Source organism: Ctenopharyngodon idella, chromosome 1, assembly GCF_019924925.1.
Source record: "Ctenopharyngodon idella isolate HZGC_01 chromosome 1, HZGC01, whole genome shotgun sequence".
NCBI classification, from domain to species: domain Eukaryota; kingdom Metazoa; phylum Chordata; class Actinopteri; order Cypriniformes; family Xenocyprididae; genus Ctenopharyngodon; species Ctenopharyngodon idella.
Window position 1 is genome coordinate 22794663 of NC_067220.1, and position 17967 is coordinate 22812629.

At 34.0% G+C, this 17967-nt stretch overlaps 2 protein-coding genes across 6 annotated transcripts in view; both read left to right on the forward strand.

Moving 5' to 3' along the window:
• uso1 (USO1 vesicle transport factor) overlaps positions 1-14497 on the forward strand; it is a 28586-nt gene extending 14089 nt beyond the window's left edge. For 2 of the 4 annotated variants that reach the window (XM_051898384.1, XM_051898393.1), the window contains 12 exons: positions 747-767; positions 5055-5165; positions 5532-5650; positions 6633-6814; positions 7399-7520; positions 8298-8436; positions 9565-9728; positions 10345-10404; positions 10516-10614; positions 12158-12253; positions 12373-12588; positions 13475-14497. In XM_051898384.1, the coding sequence (XP_051754344.1) occupies positions 747-767; positions 5055-5165; positions 5532-5650; positions 6633-6814; positions 7399-7520; positions 8298-8436; positions 9565-9728; positions 10345-10404; positions 10516-10614; positions 12158-12253; positions 12373-12588; positions 13475-13561 (1416 nt within the window). In that variant the 3' untranslated portion in view covers positions 13562-14497. The remainder of the gene's footprint in view (positions 1-746; positions 768-5054; positions 5166-5531; positions 5651-6632; positions 6815-7398; positions 7521-8297; positions 8437-9564; positions 9729-10344; positions 10405-10515; positions 10615-12157; positions 12254-12372; positions 12589-13474) is intronic. The other 2 variants (XM_051898403.1, XM_051898413.1) reach the window with 1 other exon arrangement.
• Positions 14498-16551: 2054 nt separating this feature from the next.
• coro2aa (coronin 2Aa) overlaps positions 16552-17967 on the forward strand; it is a 30556-nt gene continuing 29140 nt past the window's right edge. For both annotated transcript variants that reach the window (XM_051898495.1, XM_051898478.1), the window contains exon 1: positions 16552-16749. Coding sequence is in view for 1 of the 2 variants with exons in the window: in XM_051898478.1 (XP_051754438.1) it covers positions 16735-16749 (15 nt within the window). In the remaining variant the exon portion in view is untranslated. The remainder of the gene's footprint in view (positions 16750-17967) is intronic.

Below are 17967 nucleotides of genomic sequence, written 5' to 3' on the forward strand. Positions count from 1 at the left end.
ATGACTTAATATTAATATATATTATATTTAAAAAAAAAAAAAATAATAATAATAATTATTTATATATATATATATATATAATATAATTTAAAGTTTCTTTTAATTAAAAAGAAATAATATTTCAATATTCAAAATATTATTTAAAAAATTTCAAGAAAGTAATGAGGAAAGTTAGTTATTTTAAAAGAAATAAAAGCATAATAACCATAAGTGGACACAAATTGATACAAGACATTAATCTCAAAGCATTATTTATGTAGTTGTATTTGCGGTGTAAAGCATCTAAATGCTACTTTTGATGCAGCTTCTGTGCCAAATATTGTATAACTTTCATTATCAACAAAATGGCAGAAAATGTTGAGAATGAGGTGTGTGTGTGTGTATATATATATATATATATATATAATATAATATTATTTTTTTTTTTTTATTTTTTTTTTTTTGGTCAATATCGCACACTCCTAGTTGCTGATCTACTGCATGGGTGTTGATTTGCTAGTTTGTTCTCAGGCTAAACATCAAGACCACCTTTTTCAACCAGCAGCATGGCTATCCACCATTTAGACCAGCACCAAACCAGCATAAACCAGCCTTGACCATCATAAAAGTTCATGCTGGTCTAAGATGTTTTTTTGGCAGTTCTGGGCTAGGTTTCCCCAGATTTGGGGACATTCTGAACTCGTATGGGAATGGTAGCTTGTGGTTGTCACTGAATTTCAAAGTGAACTGTGCTGTGGTTTTTGCAGGGTGATAAGCTCAACCGGAGGGTGAGTATCTGAGTGTGGGCAGTTTAATGCGATGGTGTGGCTTGGCCTCATTTCCACAATGGGGGTTCATTAGGTGTTTTGTGTTCCTTCTGTTTGCTGTTTCTGCCCTGTTTGTTGTGTTCCCTTACTGACCCTGGCAGCCCTGGCTTTGACCGTTTGGTTTTCAGCTGCTGGCCGCATGCTCTGGTCTTTCGGGCTTATTCAGTAAGATACAGATGTATAGGACTCTGAAATCTGTACTGTTATTCACCACTTTCAGGTGGCTGCTAAGTCCAATAAGTTTGACTAAATATTCACTTAAAACTAGGGATGCACCGATAAGAATTTTATTTTTTTTTGGCCGGCCCGGTGACAATTTTAACGAACAACTATTAGCCAATTCTGAAACCGATATTTGTCACTTGCTCTCTTATTTGAACTTGTCATTAAAATAGATTAGTGTTTTGATCATGTTTTAAATGAGCAAAGTTAAAAAAAAAAAAAAATGCATGCATTAAGGTATACTAGCTAGTTTATTGCTGCATAAAATAATTTCTATTGAACATGGATTGGATCCATTTAACATTTAAACAGGCCAACATAAATAAATACAACAGACCAAAGATGCATATGAAATAAACAGTGCTTTTCAGGGACAGAAATAAAGTAATCACATTTATAATTTATAATATATAAATTAAATGCATACATTGTATAAATTAAATACATTATTCCTTATTAAAGTTACAAAATTTAGTCTAGAGTACTGAGTGAATTATTATTTTTTTTTTTCTTCTTTTTTTTCTTTTGTTGTTTGATTAACATTAACTCTTTCTCCACCATTGACGGAATGTTCTGTTATTTATGAGACGATGCTTCCCCGCCAGTGATAGAATTGTCCGTCTTTATATGTTTTCACTGTTACATGGTGAGGGGCTCTATTATGCAACTTATGAAAGAGGAGAGAATCTCCAGATCAAAACACAGGCAAAAAAGGAGCAGAAACAAGCGATAAAAGCATAGTTTATGCACGTTGTAGTCTTTGAAAAAAACTTGATTTTCTTTCTTCAAAATGTTGCTTTTTTATGAAACTTACACACATTCAAGTGTTGCTAAAAAAAAAAAAAAAAGAATGCATGGAGCTAGATAAAAAAAAAAAAAAAAACTTTTTAAAGGTGAAAAAAAAGTAGAGGTCGTTCTAACAACAAAACTTATAAATATTCTGGGGCCATGGAAGTTTTGTGAAAATTATCAAAAATGCTGGCGTGGCCAGTGCTTATTTTAAGACAGAGAGAGTGTGCGCACACGAGGGAGGAACTCTTTGCTCGTTCTCTCCGTCAGTTAACATGCGACTTAACACAATCACTATAACTGATCAAATAAGGCTCTGGCGGGACAAAAAGTTTGTTTTGGCAGCCGCCAAAAATTTTCAATGTAAGAAAAACCCTGACAACTCAGTGCCTTCACACAGTTAATTAATCAACCATAGGTTTGTTGTATCGGCCTTTTTCGTTCTATTCATAGTTTTCAGTCATGTGATGCCACAGAGACCTGGAGGGCAAAACATGCACAGAACTGAATTACAGACCTGTCAATTTTCAAAAACATGTGAACAAAATGCAAGTTTTGGGCGCTTGTGATCCATATCCAGCACCTGCTGCAGTATTTCAATCACTAAAACAGTGGGACATAATATTAAAAGATCTAATTGAGTATAAACCTTATTGAATATGCATATTAATATATAGGTAAGCCCAGAATATGAACACAACATGCTAAATGGTTAAGCGTTTTCTTTATAATAGTTTTCTTTGGGAAAACCCTTAATGAGAAACTGCGTGTTATTTATATTCTGGGTTCATCTGCTTGCGTGTACATAGTATGCATCATCAATAAGGTGTATACTGAACTTGGTCTTTTAATATCACTCTTACTACATTAGTACTTAGCACAAACCTAGTAAAAATGACAGGTGGGCAATGGAGGGAAGACTTGTTTTGCCCTCCTGGTGGTCATACCTATAAGGGTATGACGTCACTTGAAAACTCTGAATAGCCGATATGCTGATGGTTTTAAAATTGAACAAAAATCGGCCGATATACCGGTGCATCTCTACTCAAAACTACTATTCCTGACTGCTTTTTCTGCTGCTCATTGCTTTCCTGTTTTGCTTTTTGCAAATTGTTTTTATGAACATCTTAGTTATCTTATTTTTTTTATAACTAAAAAAGTTAAAATTACTTTAAATTTCAGTTTCAGTTATGCCTTTTTTTTTTTTTCTTTTTTTTTTATCCCCTAAAACTAACAGTTCATATAAGCTAGCCCTTACAGATGCTGTTGCTTTGACATTGTTGGAAGTTAGGTGTTTTGAATAGTAAAACCCTCTTAATATTGTTTGAATGTAAACTTTCATGGTCCCTTTTAAACACCATATTATTGCCATTTTGTAATACACATTAATACTTTCATTAGACATGGATGCATTAAATTGATCAACAATGGCAGTAAAGACATTTTTAATGTTACAGAAGATTTCTGTCAAATAAATGTTGTTCTTTAAAAAAAATGCATCATGGTTCAGACAAAAATATTAAGCAAAACAGCTGTTTTCAACATTGATGATAATAATAAATGTTTCTTGAGCACTAAATCAGCATATTAGAATGATTTCTGAAGGATCATGGGACTGGAGACTGAAGTAATTCAAAATTCAGCTTAGCCATCACAGGAATAAATTCCATATTAAAATAAAAAATAACAAAAAAAACAGTTCTTTTAAATTGTAATATTTTACAATATTACTGTTTTTACTGTATTTTTGATCAAATAAATGCAGCCTTGGTGAGTATAAGACTTCATACAACCTTTTGAAGGTAGTGTAAGTAACGCAAGTGTTCACACTGAAAAACAGTGACATGTAGTGTGCTACGTGTACTTGGATATTGTAGTTCTTCAAAAATACAAAGTGCAGAATTTTAAACACTCTATGCGCTCAGTGGTCACAACTTTCTTTAAGAAGTGGAGAGGCCAGTACAGTACTAATAGCAACACATCACGTGCATTTGAAATTTTTTTAGATTGAAAAATGGTGAATGCTTCTGTGTAGTAAAAATGTTAAATGTTCCATTTGACATGACACTACTCTTTTAAAATTCATACATTACCATTTGGGATGCAACTCTTGTCATCCTTTTAAGGTTTGCATTTAGAACACATTTTTCATTGAGAGGCTTCAGATTTTGTGTTCGTGTTGTGATTATCCTTGATGCCATTTTATCCTCAAAAGCTAATTAACATAAAGAGTGTGTTTGTTTGTGTGTGTGTCAGCATATACTGCATATACAGCTACTCACTAACAGATTCTTTTTATCCAGTTTACTAATTGCAGGTATGCCGTGATAGAATTTGGATTAAGGTCTTCGTAGTTGTCTATTTTTTAGGCCGCTCGAGATTTGAAATTGAACCACACTTTGTAGCACACTATTTGTGCCTGTTTTTCTTTAGCTCATAGATATTGAATAGAATTTGCCAACAAACATTTTTGAAATTTATTGTTTTCATTATTTTTATTATCTGTAGACTAATTAGTGGAAAATCCTTGCCAAAAACATCAGGCTTTGACATTAACACCCACCAACCCGGCCAAATGAGGGTGGATTTCAGCTGTGGCGGGTTGAATTTTATATATAATACATTTTTCATGTAAACAGTCAGTTATGTTTTAAGTGAACGTAAACAGTTGAGAAAGAAAACGTGTAACAGTATAATGGATCTGTGCATCAGGTCTTAAAATGACAGCATATAATATACCTGCTGCCAAATTATGAGATAATATTAAAAATATCTATATGGCAGTTTTTCCCCATGGTATCGATGTCAAAATTGTGGCCAGTGAAAATGCTTAGTGGCTAGTAACCACTAAAAAACACTAGTCACAGTGGCTGGTGAGCAAAAAAGTTAATGTCAAGCCCTGATCTTATGTAGGATCAAATTGTAATTGCAATCAAAACAGGTCAAAGACAAGTTCTGACTCAAAAAAGCAACTATCTGCAATCTTGCTATTTATTGTATTTCTGCAGAAATTAGCAAATATGATTTGGAAAACCTTGGAAATTCTGTCTAAAATGACTTAAAATTAAAATTACAATTTTAAAACATTTAAGTGGCTGTTTCTTGCAGTAGTTTCTTTATCAATTAATTTGCTCATTTCTTAGATGTTAAAGTTGTACATTAGCTCAATATAACTGCGTATGGCTGTATGAGTGTGTGATTAAGACTGTATAATTGTGTTTTTTTTTCTGTGTACAGGGCAGTAGGGTGCAGACGAAGGTCGGTCTCCTCATGTTGCTCTGCACCTGGATTAGCAACTGTCCAATCGCTGTCATGCACTTCCTGCACAATCAAGACAACGTTCCCTTTGTATCCTTTTATCCAGAGACACGCACTCACACATCTGATTTATTTATTTGATATACATAGAAACAATGTATAACTAATCTTGTTGTACTTTTACAGTGATGATAAAAAGTTTGAATCTTAGTTAATAATTCATAGAGCGACTTTATTTTTTTACTGTGTTAAACTCTGTATGGAAGGCTAGTTCTGATCACAGCGTGGTATGCATTACATTACATCACAGCAACCACATTCAATTTTCAATCTTTTCAGATTAGAGTACAGCAAGTGTAAACTTGTCTGTGATTTTGATGGCTCATGTCATTTTGAGTACAGTTACCTTTTTGTCAGGTACTCTGTGTGTTGTGTTTCCTTAAATTATGTGTTCAGCTGACAGGTCAAATTTCAGAAAACCTGGGTGAGGATGAGCGACTGGTTCAGGGTCTGTGTGCTCTGTTGTTGGGGATTTGTATCTACTATAATGACAACAGCTTAGAGAATTACACTAAGTAGGTTCTTACTTTATCCATTCATGCTTTCTTTTGTTCATATTTCTTTGTCTTATAACTAAATCTGTCAGCTGATTTAAATTATCCAACTTTTTTGGTAATTAAAGTGCAGATAAATACATTTTATTCAATAGATTAACACATTACATGTGTAAGTGTTGGTTTTGACAAATTGTGAATAGAACCGAACAGAATAGAATGGAATAGAATGGGCTATATAGTACTGTGACTTTGAGTATTGAACCTGGACACTGTGTTGGTGCTTTTTCTGAAGTTTCTGAGTTTTTAGAAAGCAGATAGAAAACAAAAATTATATCTATAATGTGTTTTATACATAAATCAGATCTAATAGGTAACTGGGCAAGTTGTGATTAAATATACACTACCATTCAAATAAATTAATACATTTATTCAGCAAGTGATGCATTAAATAGATCAAAAGTGACCAATAAAAGCTGTTCCTGTGAACTTTCTATTAATCAAGGAATCCTGAAAAATAATTTCACTGTTTCCACAAAAATATTACTAAGCATAACAATTTTGTTTTTTCAACATTCATGATAATAATAATAAATGTTACTTGAACATCAAATCAGCATATTATAGAATGATTTCTGAAGGATCATGTGGCACTGACTGACTGGCATATTGGCTGCTGAAAATTCAGCTCTGCCATCACAGGAATAAATAAAAATGTTAAATATAAAATTTTAAATTCCAATACTATTTCGCTGTATTACTGTTTTACTATATTTTTATCAAATAAATGCAACCTTGGTGAACATACAAGACTTCTTTTAAAAACATTGCAAAATCTTACAGACCCTAAACTTTTGAATGGTACTGTATCTAATTCATCTCATAAATTAACATGTTACAATTGACAACCCACTTTATAACATTTTCCCCAGTGCCGTCATTAAAATTTGAGCCTCCTTCACTATCACTCACTGTTACACAAAATATATTTTCCTCTTCACAGAGAAAAGCTGAAGCAGTTGATTGAGAAGCGCATAGGGAAGGAAAACTTTGTGGAGAAGTTGGGCTTTATAACTAAACACGAACTGTATTCCCGTGCTGCTCAGAAACCTCAGCCAGCCTTTTCCACCCCAGAACACATGCTGTTTGATCATGAGTTCACCAAACTTGTCAAAGAGTTAGAAGGTCAGTCTTGGAGTCCTGAACACAAACTAAGACCTCTTTTCCCTTGTTATTAACATCTGCCGGTGATCCGATCACAATTGCACAGTCTTAAATTCAGGTGTAAATGGGATGCAGACCTATTGAAATTTAGTCTCTCAAACCACCAGGGGTGCATATATCCATGCTAATGCATCCCGTCCAACATCAAAGGACCACCTACCATAATATAATGTCATATAATCTTTATGCCAAAACAAACTTTACTGGCAAGGCACGGCTTTAAAAGAAAGCAATCGTCAAAATGTTTTAGATCAGAAGTCACTGGAAACGGATCACTGAAGACGAATGTTAATAACTGTATCCTTAATTCTGTGTTTGATATTAAAGGGACCGTATCACACAATACCTATTGTTATATATTTTTTCCTTCTTTGAGATCTACTGTTCATACTTTGCACCAAAAATATTTGTTCAGGAATAATTATTATCCTCCATGCTCTTTCTGTTCTTTAGAATTAAACGGTCCATGTTGCTGTGCTTTAAAGAAATGCCATGTGAAATTTTGATATGAACCATTTAGTATCAGGTTCTGTATTTGTTCATAGGTATGATAACAAAAGCAGTGCTTAAGTCGAGCGAGGAAGAGAAAAAGGAAGAAGAGGTGAAGAAAACACTAGAACAGCATGACAGCATTGTCACCCAGTACAAAGAGTTGATCAGAGAGCAGGTAAAAATACATCAAACTATATCCCATTCTCTTATTTGTCACAGTGCAATGTTTCAAACTAATCCTAGTGATATTTTAGGGTATATTTTATGTATAAGAGTATTCATTTGACCTGGGTTTTTCATGAGGCAACAACAGTTTGCACACTTCAGTCTATTTTATATGAAAATCCTAAGCTCTGTTAAAAAAGAAGATATAAAAATCCCAGCTGAAAACAAAAAAACAAACAATTTTAAGTTCTTTTAAAGAATCTTGTATAAAGTAGTCATGTTGTACAGAGATGTTTGACTTTTTTATAAGATACATTTTTATTTAATATTTGATTATTTGTACCTGTACCATGGCAATAAACTTCAAATACAAAAAAAAAAAAAAAAAAAATTATTAATGTTATTATGTCGTGGCCCAGCCAACGCACCTTAAGCGAGTTAATTTTTTTGTGAAAGGACCCTTACAAGCTTGGTATGAAAAAAGTGACCCAAAAAATCTGACCAAGAAGAATGTTCTAACAGATACCTGTTATTTAGAGCTGTAATTGCTAGGTAGAACTACTGGATCTTAATCCAGAGAAGTAAATCCTTATGTATTTTGGTTTGAAATATGGGCTATAATTGTCATATGGATAATATATTCAATTTATGACCAAAGACAAGTGGGTTATCCCTTCCTTTTTCCTCCGTAGGCTTTCAGGAGGAGGAATCATTTAAAAATAGGCATATGTTTAAATTATAAATTAATTTTTTCTTTATCCTATATTTTATCCCCTTTTAATTACAGGATTCTCAAATAAAAGAGCTGAAGGAGCAAGTGACATTGCTGACATCCCAGAATGAAAAGATGCAGAGCACCATAACACAGCAGCTCTCTCAGATCCTGCAGCACAAAGACCAGTACAACATCCTCAAACTCAAACTAGGTACTGAGCAAATATCAGATAAATATCAGTTGTTTGAGAAGTATTTGCAGTATTTTAGTAGAAAATAAATAAATTAGACAAATAAATAAAATAAATAAATAGACAAATAAATCCCTAATAAATTACTTTTCCTGAACTACTGTTTTTACCTTTTAATTAGGGCTGGGCGATTAATCGAAAAGTAATCAAAACCGAAATTCAGAACCTCTAACCGACGTAATTTTCCCATGTTGCTTATTTCGTTTTTTTAATCCTGTTAATACTTTCCCTTTAAAAACATACTAGCGTGTGTGTAGTCACATGACTCTGCCCCATCTAGTCAGCGGCATGGAAGCAACATGGAGGTGAACTCAAACGCAGAGTCAACACACACAATATGTGTGAGCCCTGAAGCCACATCACTTTAACTTGCATCTTCACTAAACTTGTATGTGTTTTAAGGCTTGCCAGTTTGGACATTCAAGCGATTTTTAGACCATCGGATGTGTATCATTATGTTGAGCTACTTGCACTGATGCATTGTGGCACACGAACACTCATACAGACAGTAGCTCGCACATCACGTAAAGATCTCGCGCACAGAGAGGAACACAGAAACTCGTTGTCAACACTGTCCTGTGATTTATCACTAAAGTAGCTTAGAAACTCAAAAGTTCAAGCGTATATTTTTCTACTTTTGAAGTAACTACTTACAACCCACAGCTTCACAATTAATAGAGAGGCGGTATGACTAATTCACACATGCAATTGCTCTCTCATTAATGCATTCAAATAAATGTACTGGTACTGTGCTAATTTATCTGTATCTGATTTACAACGAGCAGAAATCTGTAAGAAATGTTACGAACCATAGATGAAATAACTGCTGAAAGTGAGCTGTTATGACAGATCACTCTTTCATTAGGAAAAAATATCCCAGCTTTAATAGTCAAGCATATTTACAATACAAACCTTGTCAGTGAACTTTGAGGGTTAAAAAAACAAACAAAGCCAAAACAAAATAATCGTTCATTAATCATAATTGAGGTAAAATGCTTAATTAATCAAGATTTTGATTTTAAGTCATATCATCCAGCCCTACTTTTAATTACTTTTACAATTGGTCCACTCTTCCTTCACACTCTGTAGGTAAAGATAATCAGCAGACAGGTAATCAGGCAGAGGCGGCCCATGTGAACGGACTGCAGCCAGAAGAGCTGAGCCAGCTCAGAGAACAACTTGAGGAACTGCAAAGACAAAACCAGCTGCTGCAGACACAGCTGGCTGAAAAGGACTCTCTAATAACCAGCATGGTATGTGTGTGTTCAGTTCTTCCAACCTCCCAAAATGTATTTTATATTAGTTTTTTGACTGGGTTGAGAATATCGATTTCTTGATTTTAGTCGGTTCTGATGAACCAATATCAATTCTTAAATCCCAAGAATCGATCTTTTAGTCTATGATGATGTTTAAACTTTATTTGTAGCACTAGTCCCATCAAATAAATCGTTATAAGCTTTGTGCTTTGTTACTGTTGATACGAAACAACTGATTCTGTCAAATTTATTTTGATATTCAGTCTAGAGAAGACCATTTTGCTAATTATATACACTATCAAGTCAAGTCACCTTTTATTTATAAAGTGCTTTGTACAATACAGATTATTATAATTATTATTACAATTTAAAAGAACCTTTTATATTTTAATACATTTTAAAATGTAATTTATTCTTATGGCAAAGTTAAATTTTCAGCAGCCATTACTCCAGTTTTCAGTGTCACATGATTTTTAAGAAATCCTTCTAATATGCTGATTTGATGCCCAAGACAAATGTCTTATTATTATACATTTTGACAGTTGCTGCTTAATATAACATTAAATGCAACACTATAAATGTATTCACTGTCACTTTGGTCTGTGCCCAACAGAAAGCTGAGGGCGTCCCATCAGCAGAGGGCTCAACTTCAGAGGTCACAGAGTTACAAAGGGTAAAGTTCAAACCTTTCTTTTCATTGTATTCATTGGAAATTTCATCACATAACATTATGTACTATTTTGCACCTGCTAAACCAAACATTTTGAACACTGTTTGGTTGCAGGAGGTGGAGTTGCTGAAAGCTCAGCTGCAGAGCCAAACTGCAGAGATCACACAATTACAGAGTGAAAGACAGGAGCTTCTCAGAGGATCTGAGACCACAGTAAGTGTGTTCCACTCATTGATCATTGCACAGACACTACAGTCAAGTGCACTGTTGTCTCAGCCTTAGATGGCATCTGCACAGACCACCTATGAACCGTCTGTTGCATAATTCAATCTCAAAATCACAAGCTCCACAGTGATAGTCAGTCAGGACGGTTTTTTTTTTTTTTTAATCAATCCACTAGGGGAGTGAGAGACAAAATGTAATTTTATCTTTTAATGATTCAACTCTGTTGTCAAATTTTGACATTTTGACTATTTGACAAAATTGATTTCCTAAATGTTAGTTAATAATGTAATGTTAACAGAATGGAAAAGGCGGAGGTCAACTGTGAGAGAAGTGCAGTGCCCAGACAGTTTAGAAAGCGCACACCTCAGTATGTGAGCAGCAGTCGAGTACATAAAGGTGTGCAATATGTATCGTCTACAATAATATCATCATTTTTGTTTTAACAATGTGTCAGTCACTTTGCAGAATCCACAAAAAAAAAAAAAAAAAAACAAGCCTTGAGAGTGCATAGTTTCTGCATGATGTAGAATGCAGTTGGAATGCCAATGAAAATAGTTCCAAACAAAGCCACAGCAAAACCATTGTGTATTTACAAGCAACTCATGACAGAGTTTTGTTACTGAATGAGTCTGCATTTTTGAGCTAATCGTTTGTGTATAATTCAGTCACATTCATAAAGACAGTTCATTTGAATGAATGATTCAATGACTCACTTATTAAGAGAGGGATATGTTGCCACCTACTGTTTTTAGTTTCATATTTAAAGTATTATTTCATATTTCAGTATTAAAAAAACATTAATCTCATAGCATTATCAAACAGTCTGTGTAATTGCTCCTAAGTGCCACTTCAGATGCAGCCTCTGTGCTACATCTGCAGTGTCACATCAGATGCAGTCATCCACAAATGAAAGACACAGAACAAAAACCTCAAGAAATTTTATTTTTGTACCAAGTATTTACTATATTAAATTGAATTTTTTTTTTTCTGAGTTATGTTATGTTCTCATATTAACATTTTTAGATTTACCCACTCCTAAATGTTGCATAGACAAAATTGTGTTAAGTAACTTGATGTCACTCAGACAGCCAGGAAAAGCTACAATTTGGATCAGGTTGTATGCCAGTAGTCTAATGTCTGGCTGGTAATAAGTTCACTTTTTATGTACACTTCAAACTATTCAAAGGTTTGTGATTGGTAAGATTTTTTTTTTTTTTTTTTTTTTTTAAGTCTCTAATGCTTAGGTTATACTCAGACTGCATTTAGTTTATTGAAAATATAGTAAAAGCAGAAGTATTGTGAAATATTATTACAACTTAAAATAACTGTTTTCTGTATTAATATATTTTAAAATGTAATTCATTCCTGTGATGGCAAAGCTGAATTTTCAGCATCATTACTTCAGTGTTCAGTGATCCATCAGGAATCATTATAATATGCTGATTTGGTGCTCAAGAAACATTTCTTATGATTATCAGTTGAAAACTGATAATAAAGTTCAGGAGAAAGTTCATTGTTGTCTTTCTTTCAGGCTGCAGTTCCAGGAGAAAATAGTCTCTACACAGAGAAAATTGCAGAGTTAGAGAGCAGGCTCTCTGCTCAGACAGCAGAGACACAAAAGCTTAAGGTGACTAACTCTAGACAAACTTTTAATTGTTTACTGATTTGGTGTGCTTTTACATTTTACACATTTTACATAATTGGCGGTTTAACCCAATTCTTGCTCTTTTTTTCACTGTCTTTCAGGGGGAAGTTAAAACTCTTCTGCAGAGTCGAGAATCGATGGAGAAAGACCTTGCTTCAGCCACGAGCACAGCTGCCATCATGCAGGCAGAGAAGAACAAGTTGCAGCAGGAAGTTCAGGAGTCCAAGAAGGAGCAGGACGATCTTCTCATGCTACTCGCTGACCAGGACCAGAAGATTCTGAGCCTGAAACAGAAACTCAAGGACTTGGGAGAGACGGTACATTCCTTACGGCACTCCAGAACATAGTTTCACTGTCTTTATATTCATCAAATGTAGTTTTGTGGTGTATTTTGAAGCTATTCTTTGGGCCGGTTCACACAGAGCGCTTTGTTTTTTGTTTTTTTTTACTTGACGCATGTCAGTGGAACAGGAAAAAAAGCGCAAGGTCTTGAGATGCATTTTTTTAGAAAGTTGAACTTTTAACTTGTGCGCCATGTTTTTAGGCCCCATTTACACTAGTGCGTTTTCGTTTTAAAATGAAAATGATCCTCATCTACACGTTTCCGCAGCGTTTCAGAAACGATCTCCGTCTACACTACATGACCGAAAATGCATGTCACATGACCGTTCATGCACACTGGGCATGCACGTACAACTGTAAACGATTGCCTCTTGCACATGTAGATAGCTGCGAGTTTAACTGCACAGTGGCTGCTAAAAATGACAACAAAGCCAGTAAAGATTGCAGATCAGTCTCCATGTCTCCAGTCTCCGTTTTGGTATGTTTACACTGAATTGTAATTCCAGCGTTTTCAAACTAGAATGGACTCTGCAGCGTTTTCGAAAGTCTCAGTTTTCGAGGGTCGAAAACGTCGGAGTAGTGTAAACGACAGGCATTACCGTAGCAAAAGTTATGCATTTTAAAACTAAATCGCACTAGTGTAAACAGGGCCTTAGAATGTCGTGTCATGCGAAAGACGTGAGACTCGAGCACAATGGTTAAAGACGCCTGTCTAGTGCATTTACATTGAAAAACAATGGAAAAGTAGCACAGTGGAATAAAAAAACACATTCTGTGTGAACGAACCCTTACATTTTTTTCTTATCCTTGGTTTTGATTTGACTTTTTTTTTTTTTTTTTTCTTCTTTTTTCCAACTACAGATTGAAGATGAGGATGACCTGGATTCAAAGGACCAGTTTGATGATGATGAGGAGGAGGAGGAGGAGGAAGAAGAGTGTGATGAATAAAAAAAAAAAAAAGTATTGACTTAATAGTGGAAGTGAAAGACTGCTAACATTAACCTGTCACTTACGCTTATAGAAAGATATTGAAGGCCTTGGACAGTAGAGCTGATCTTCTGATTTTTAGAAGAATCATGTATTTCTTTACTTTCTTCAGACCTGCATTTTAATATTTAGAATTTATTTGACTGTGGGAAAATAATACAAGGATTACATTTTCCCAGCTAATTGAACCAGACTCATTTCATTAAAAAACTTCAAATTTATTCAGATTATAAACACAGGTGAATACTTTGTCTTTGATCAACATTCCCAATGCTTATGTCATGGTCGCACACCATAGAAGATTCTGAAGAGCTTTTTGCACTAATGATGGAGAGGAGAAAATAAAGAAAATATTTGCTCCTCCTTTGTTGTGCATAGTGCAAAACCATGGAGATGTTCAGTCTGCATTTCCATGAGGGTTTGAGGGCTTGTGAGAGTGTCTATGATGGATGGATATGTTCTGTAAGACATGCCTTCTCTGCTCAGGTGCATAGTGAACTCTGTTTAACATCTCATTCAAATTTTGTCCATTTCCTATTTTGCATTAGATTGCTTCCTGGTCAGATGGCTAAGTTGTTGTTGTTGTTGTTGTTCTTGTTTTGTTTTGTTTTCTTTTTGATCTGTTCATGCATGTCAACAGTTTTCAGAATTGTTCAGTCATCCACTCATATTTACAAATGATCAAAACACCAGCCCATATTGCATTACATTGCTCATTCTAGCCACATTGTTTCCAATGTGGTGTTGTTCATAAAAACACTGCTGAAGTCCCACTACATGTTGGGATGTACACTTTCAGGTTCCTCTAGAACTGGAGAGCTATTTTGCAAAATTTGGTTTAGCCTTTGGTTAATTTATGGATAAACAAGCCTCATTAGAATAAACTATATAAATACATGTCTGTGATGTTTTGGTTTTAAACTTAAAAAGTTTTTAATTCAAATTCTTGATAGGTGTGTTACATATATTTTAGGATATATTTAGGATATATTTTCACAAGTACTTTTCTACTGCTAATACCCATAAATGTAATTCTGCCATGAATTGACTTCATGGTCATGCTTGATTTAATTTTAACAATTAATTAGAAATTCTAAATGACTGCTTTTAATTATATTACAATTCATAATAGTTATTTTTATCCAAAGCAGCTTTACCAACAACAATGCCTTAATATCTCCTGTGGCAAAAAAAAAAAAAATAGAAAACAGGCAAAGAAATAATGAGAGCAGAAGCAAAAGAACTAAGACTGCATGTTTGCACACTGAACATTAGCATTTTCATTTAACTCGGTAGCCATTCAAAGACAATTGTGGGCCAGTGGGGAATAATACTATAATATAATTAAATATATTCTATTTGTACATTACAATTCAAAAATTTGGAATCAGATAATTTTATGTTTTGGAAATAAATGTATTTTTCTGTTTAAGGTAGCATTCAAATCTAAAAGTTAAAACTGTAATAATGTAAAAATTTTATTATTTAAAATAACATCTATTTTTATATTTTAAAAATATTACCTGTGATGGCGAAGCCCTATGTTCAGCAACCAGGCCCGTGAGAGAAGTGGGCGACCCTGATGCACAACAACAAGACAAGTATATCAAGTCTCTCATTTGAGAAACAGACCTGTTGTTCAAATTTGTGTGCCACAAGACAACATTTTATGAATGGGTCCCCTTTCCCCTCTGAATAGACTACTATAGAGACCCTTAGTCAGTTTGTCATAAGTCTGTGGCAATATTCCTAGCTCTGCTGAACATCTAAAGAACAGCGTTAATTTGAAATAGAAATATTAGTTTATATCTTTATACATGTCTATTGTAATTTTTGATCAATTTAATGCACCCTCAGTGAATAAATCAATTTAAAAAATGTCATAGTGATCCCAAACTTATGAACAGTGCTGTATGTTGAATAGAATAGAATAGAATAGACAGCTTTTAATAGCTTTCTTTTCTTTTTTCTTTTCTTTTCTTTTCTTTTTTCTGACCAGACAAATCCTGAGCCTTACGTTAAAACATGTACCATGTGATTGACCAATAGAAGGAAACTAGCCACGCACTCATTGTCATATTGTGGGAGGAAATACGTAAATAAATTAAAAAGAAAGAAATACGTGTAAGAATTATAAATGCACTTTTAAAAGAATTGAAATTATTTTAGGCCTTATTGCAGGTGTTACCTGAAACTTAAATACATTTGCTCTAATGGATCATTAATTCATATATTTATTATGTTGTTATTATAGGCTATTTGAACATTTATCCCGCACATTTCTTCATTTATTTATTTGTTGTCCAACATATATTTGGTCCTCATGAATCACTGTGGGATGGGGGAGGGGACATTGTTCTAAGACACAGGTTATGGGTTATATCATCTCTCATCATCTCTCCACCCTTTCACTTCACCGCAGCGCCGCCCCACACCCATAGACTTCGAAAAAACAGGACGAGAGCTGAAAGGAATTAAAACTGTTTGAAAATAGGCGGGGCTTAGTGCGAGGAAGTTATTTCTAATTGGACAAGGTCCAATAGACATATTGTTTTTAAATCTTAACCATATATTTAAACTAAATGGCTATCAAAGTTTGTCAGAAATATTCTTAATTAGGGAAAATTATTGTCCAGACAAATGTTGGAGTAACTAAATAGTATTTGCTCATAGTCAGCGGTGTCACGTGGTATATGATACTTTACACTCCGCAGTACAGCTGGACCAATCCTAGTCGTTCTCGATTAATTTTTATTTAATACATTTATTGAGATTCCTAACATATATTTCCATTTGTTCCTCGGATAACAGTTATGTGAATGTATAAATTTAAATGATTAGACATTGTAGTGTATAAATACATCCATTAAAACAAACAGCGTCTTGGGATTTGAATGAACCTCAATGATGCGTTAGCCTGTCTGAGCGCCCAAGCGCCTCTTTAGGAGGACACGGTTGTGTCACATAGTGAACAGTAACAGATGCCAGCTGATGCTCACACCTCACCTCAAACACTGCGGCATCGATGTGCCGCTCATCCTATAATCCCTCACTCTCTCTCTCTCTCTGACACATTTCTGCGAGCGAGTGTTTAAAAAGACGCGGATCTAGTAGCCGTGGGTTGCACTTACTGCATGACCATCACAAAGGTAAGAAAAGTCATATTTGTACTTAGATAGTTTTCTCTAGATTTTATGTTATTTTTCATTTTATGTGATTTTATTTTGTTTGACGGTAATAGTTAGAGAGACTTTAAGAGTGCTTAATAGGCTACCTAATGATTTTGGTAAATATTATTACAAAAATTTTCTTCACTTGATAATTCTATCAAGTTACCGTAGAACGCTGTTGTATTTGACAGTGTTTTCTTGTAACCTTTATCTCATCCCAGTGTCGACTGCGTTTATTTTGGGAACACTTTTATTTAGGCTAACACAATTCTATAGTTAACTAACAATGAGCAATACGTTTTTTATAGTATTTATTAATCTTTGTTAACGTTAGTTAATAAAAATACAACTGTTCATTGTTAATATCTCGGGTCCATTAAATAATATTAACAAATACAACATTTGATTTTAATAATTAGTAAATGTTAAAATTAACGTTAACTAAGATTAATAAATGCTTCAGAATTATTTTGATTGTTAGTTAACTAATGTAGTTATCTAATGTCACCTATGTCTGATGTTATCCTAATGACCTAATGTCTGATGTTAACTTTATTTTATTGTGTTTATTAGGCTATGTGTTTAGACTTTTCCACGATCTTTTCTGAACTCCTTTAGGCTAGACCTTTATCACAGCGGAATTGCTTTGAATGCACATAAAAATAAAAAATAAAAAAATAAAAAGTTCACCCCAAAATGAAAATTCACTCATCATTTACTGACCCTTTTGTTGTTCCAAACTTGTATGACTCTTGTTCTTCTGCAGAACACAAAAGAAGATATTATGAAGAATGTTCGTAACCAAACAGTTTTGATTACCATTTACATCCATTGTATGCACAATAAAACATAAGACATTTCTTAAAATATGTTCTTTTATGTACCACAAAATAAAACAAAGTAATGAGTAAACAATGGTACAAAGTAACATTTTTGACAATTATAACCACAACCACAGTTTTGACATCCAGTTTGTACTTTTCTTCAAAGAAGCAACCTGCAATTGTATTCTGTATATTCTTCAAAAAACTACTAATATGAAAAAAAATATATAAAACACATGTCTGTCACACAACCAATGTTTAGTTGAACTGGCTTGAAGACTTTCATTCATGTGTTTGATAACAAAATGGAGTAAATAGAATGGCTGGAGTGCTGAGTGAGACAGACAGACACTCAGGGGAGGCCAGGTAAAGA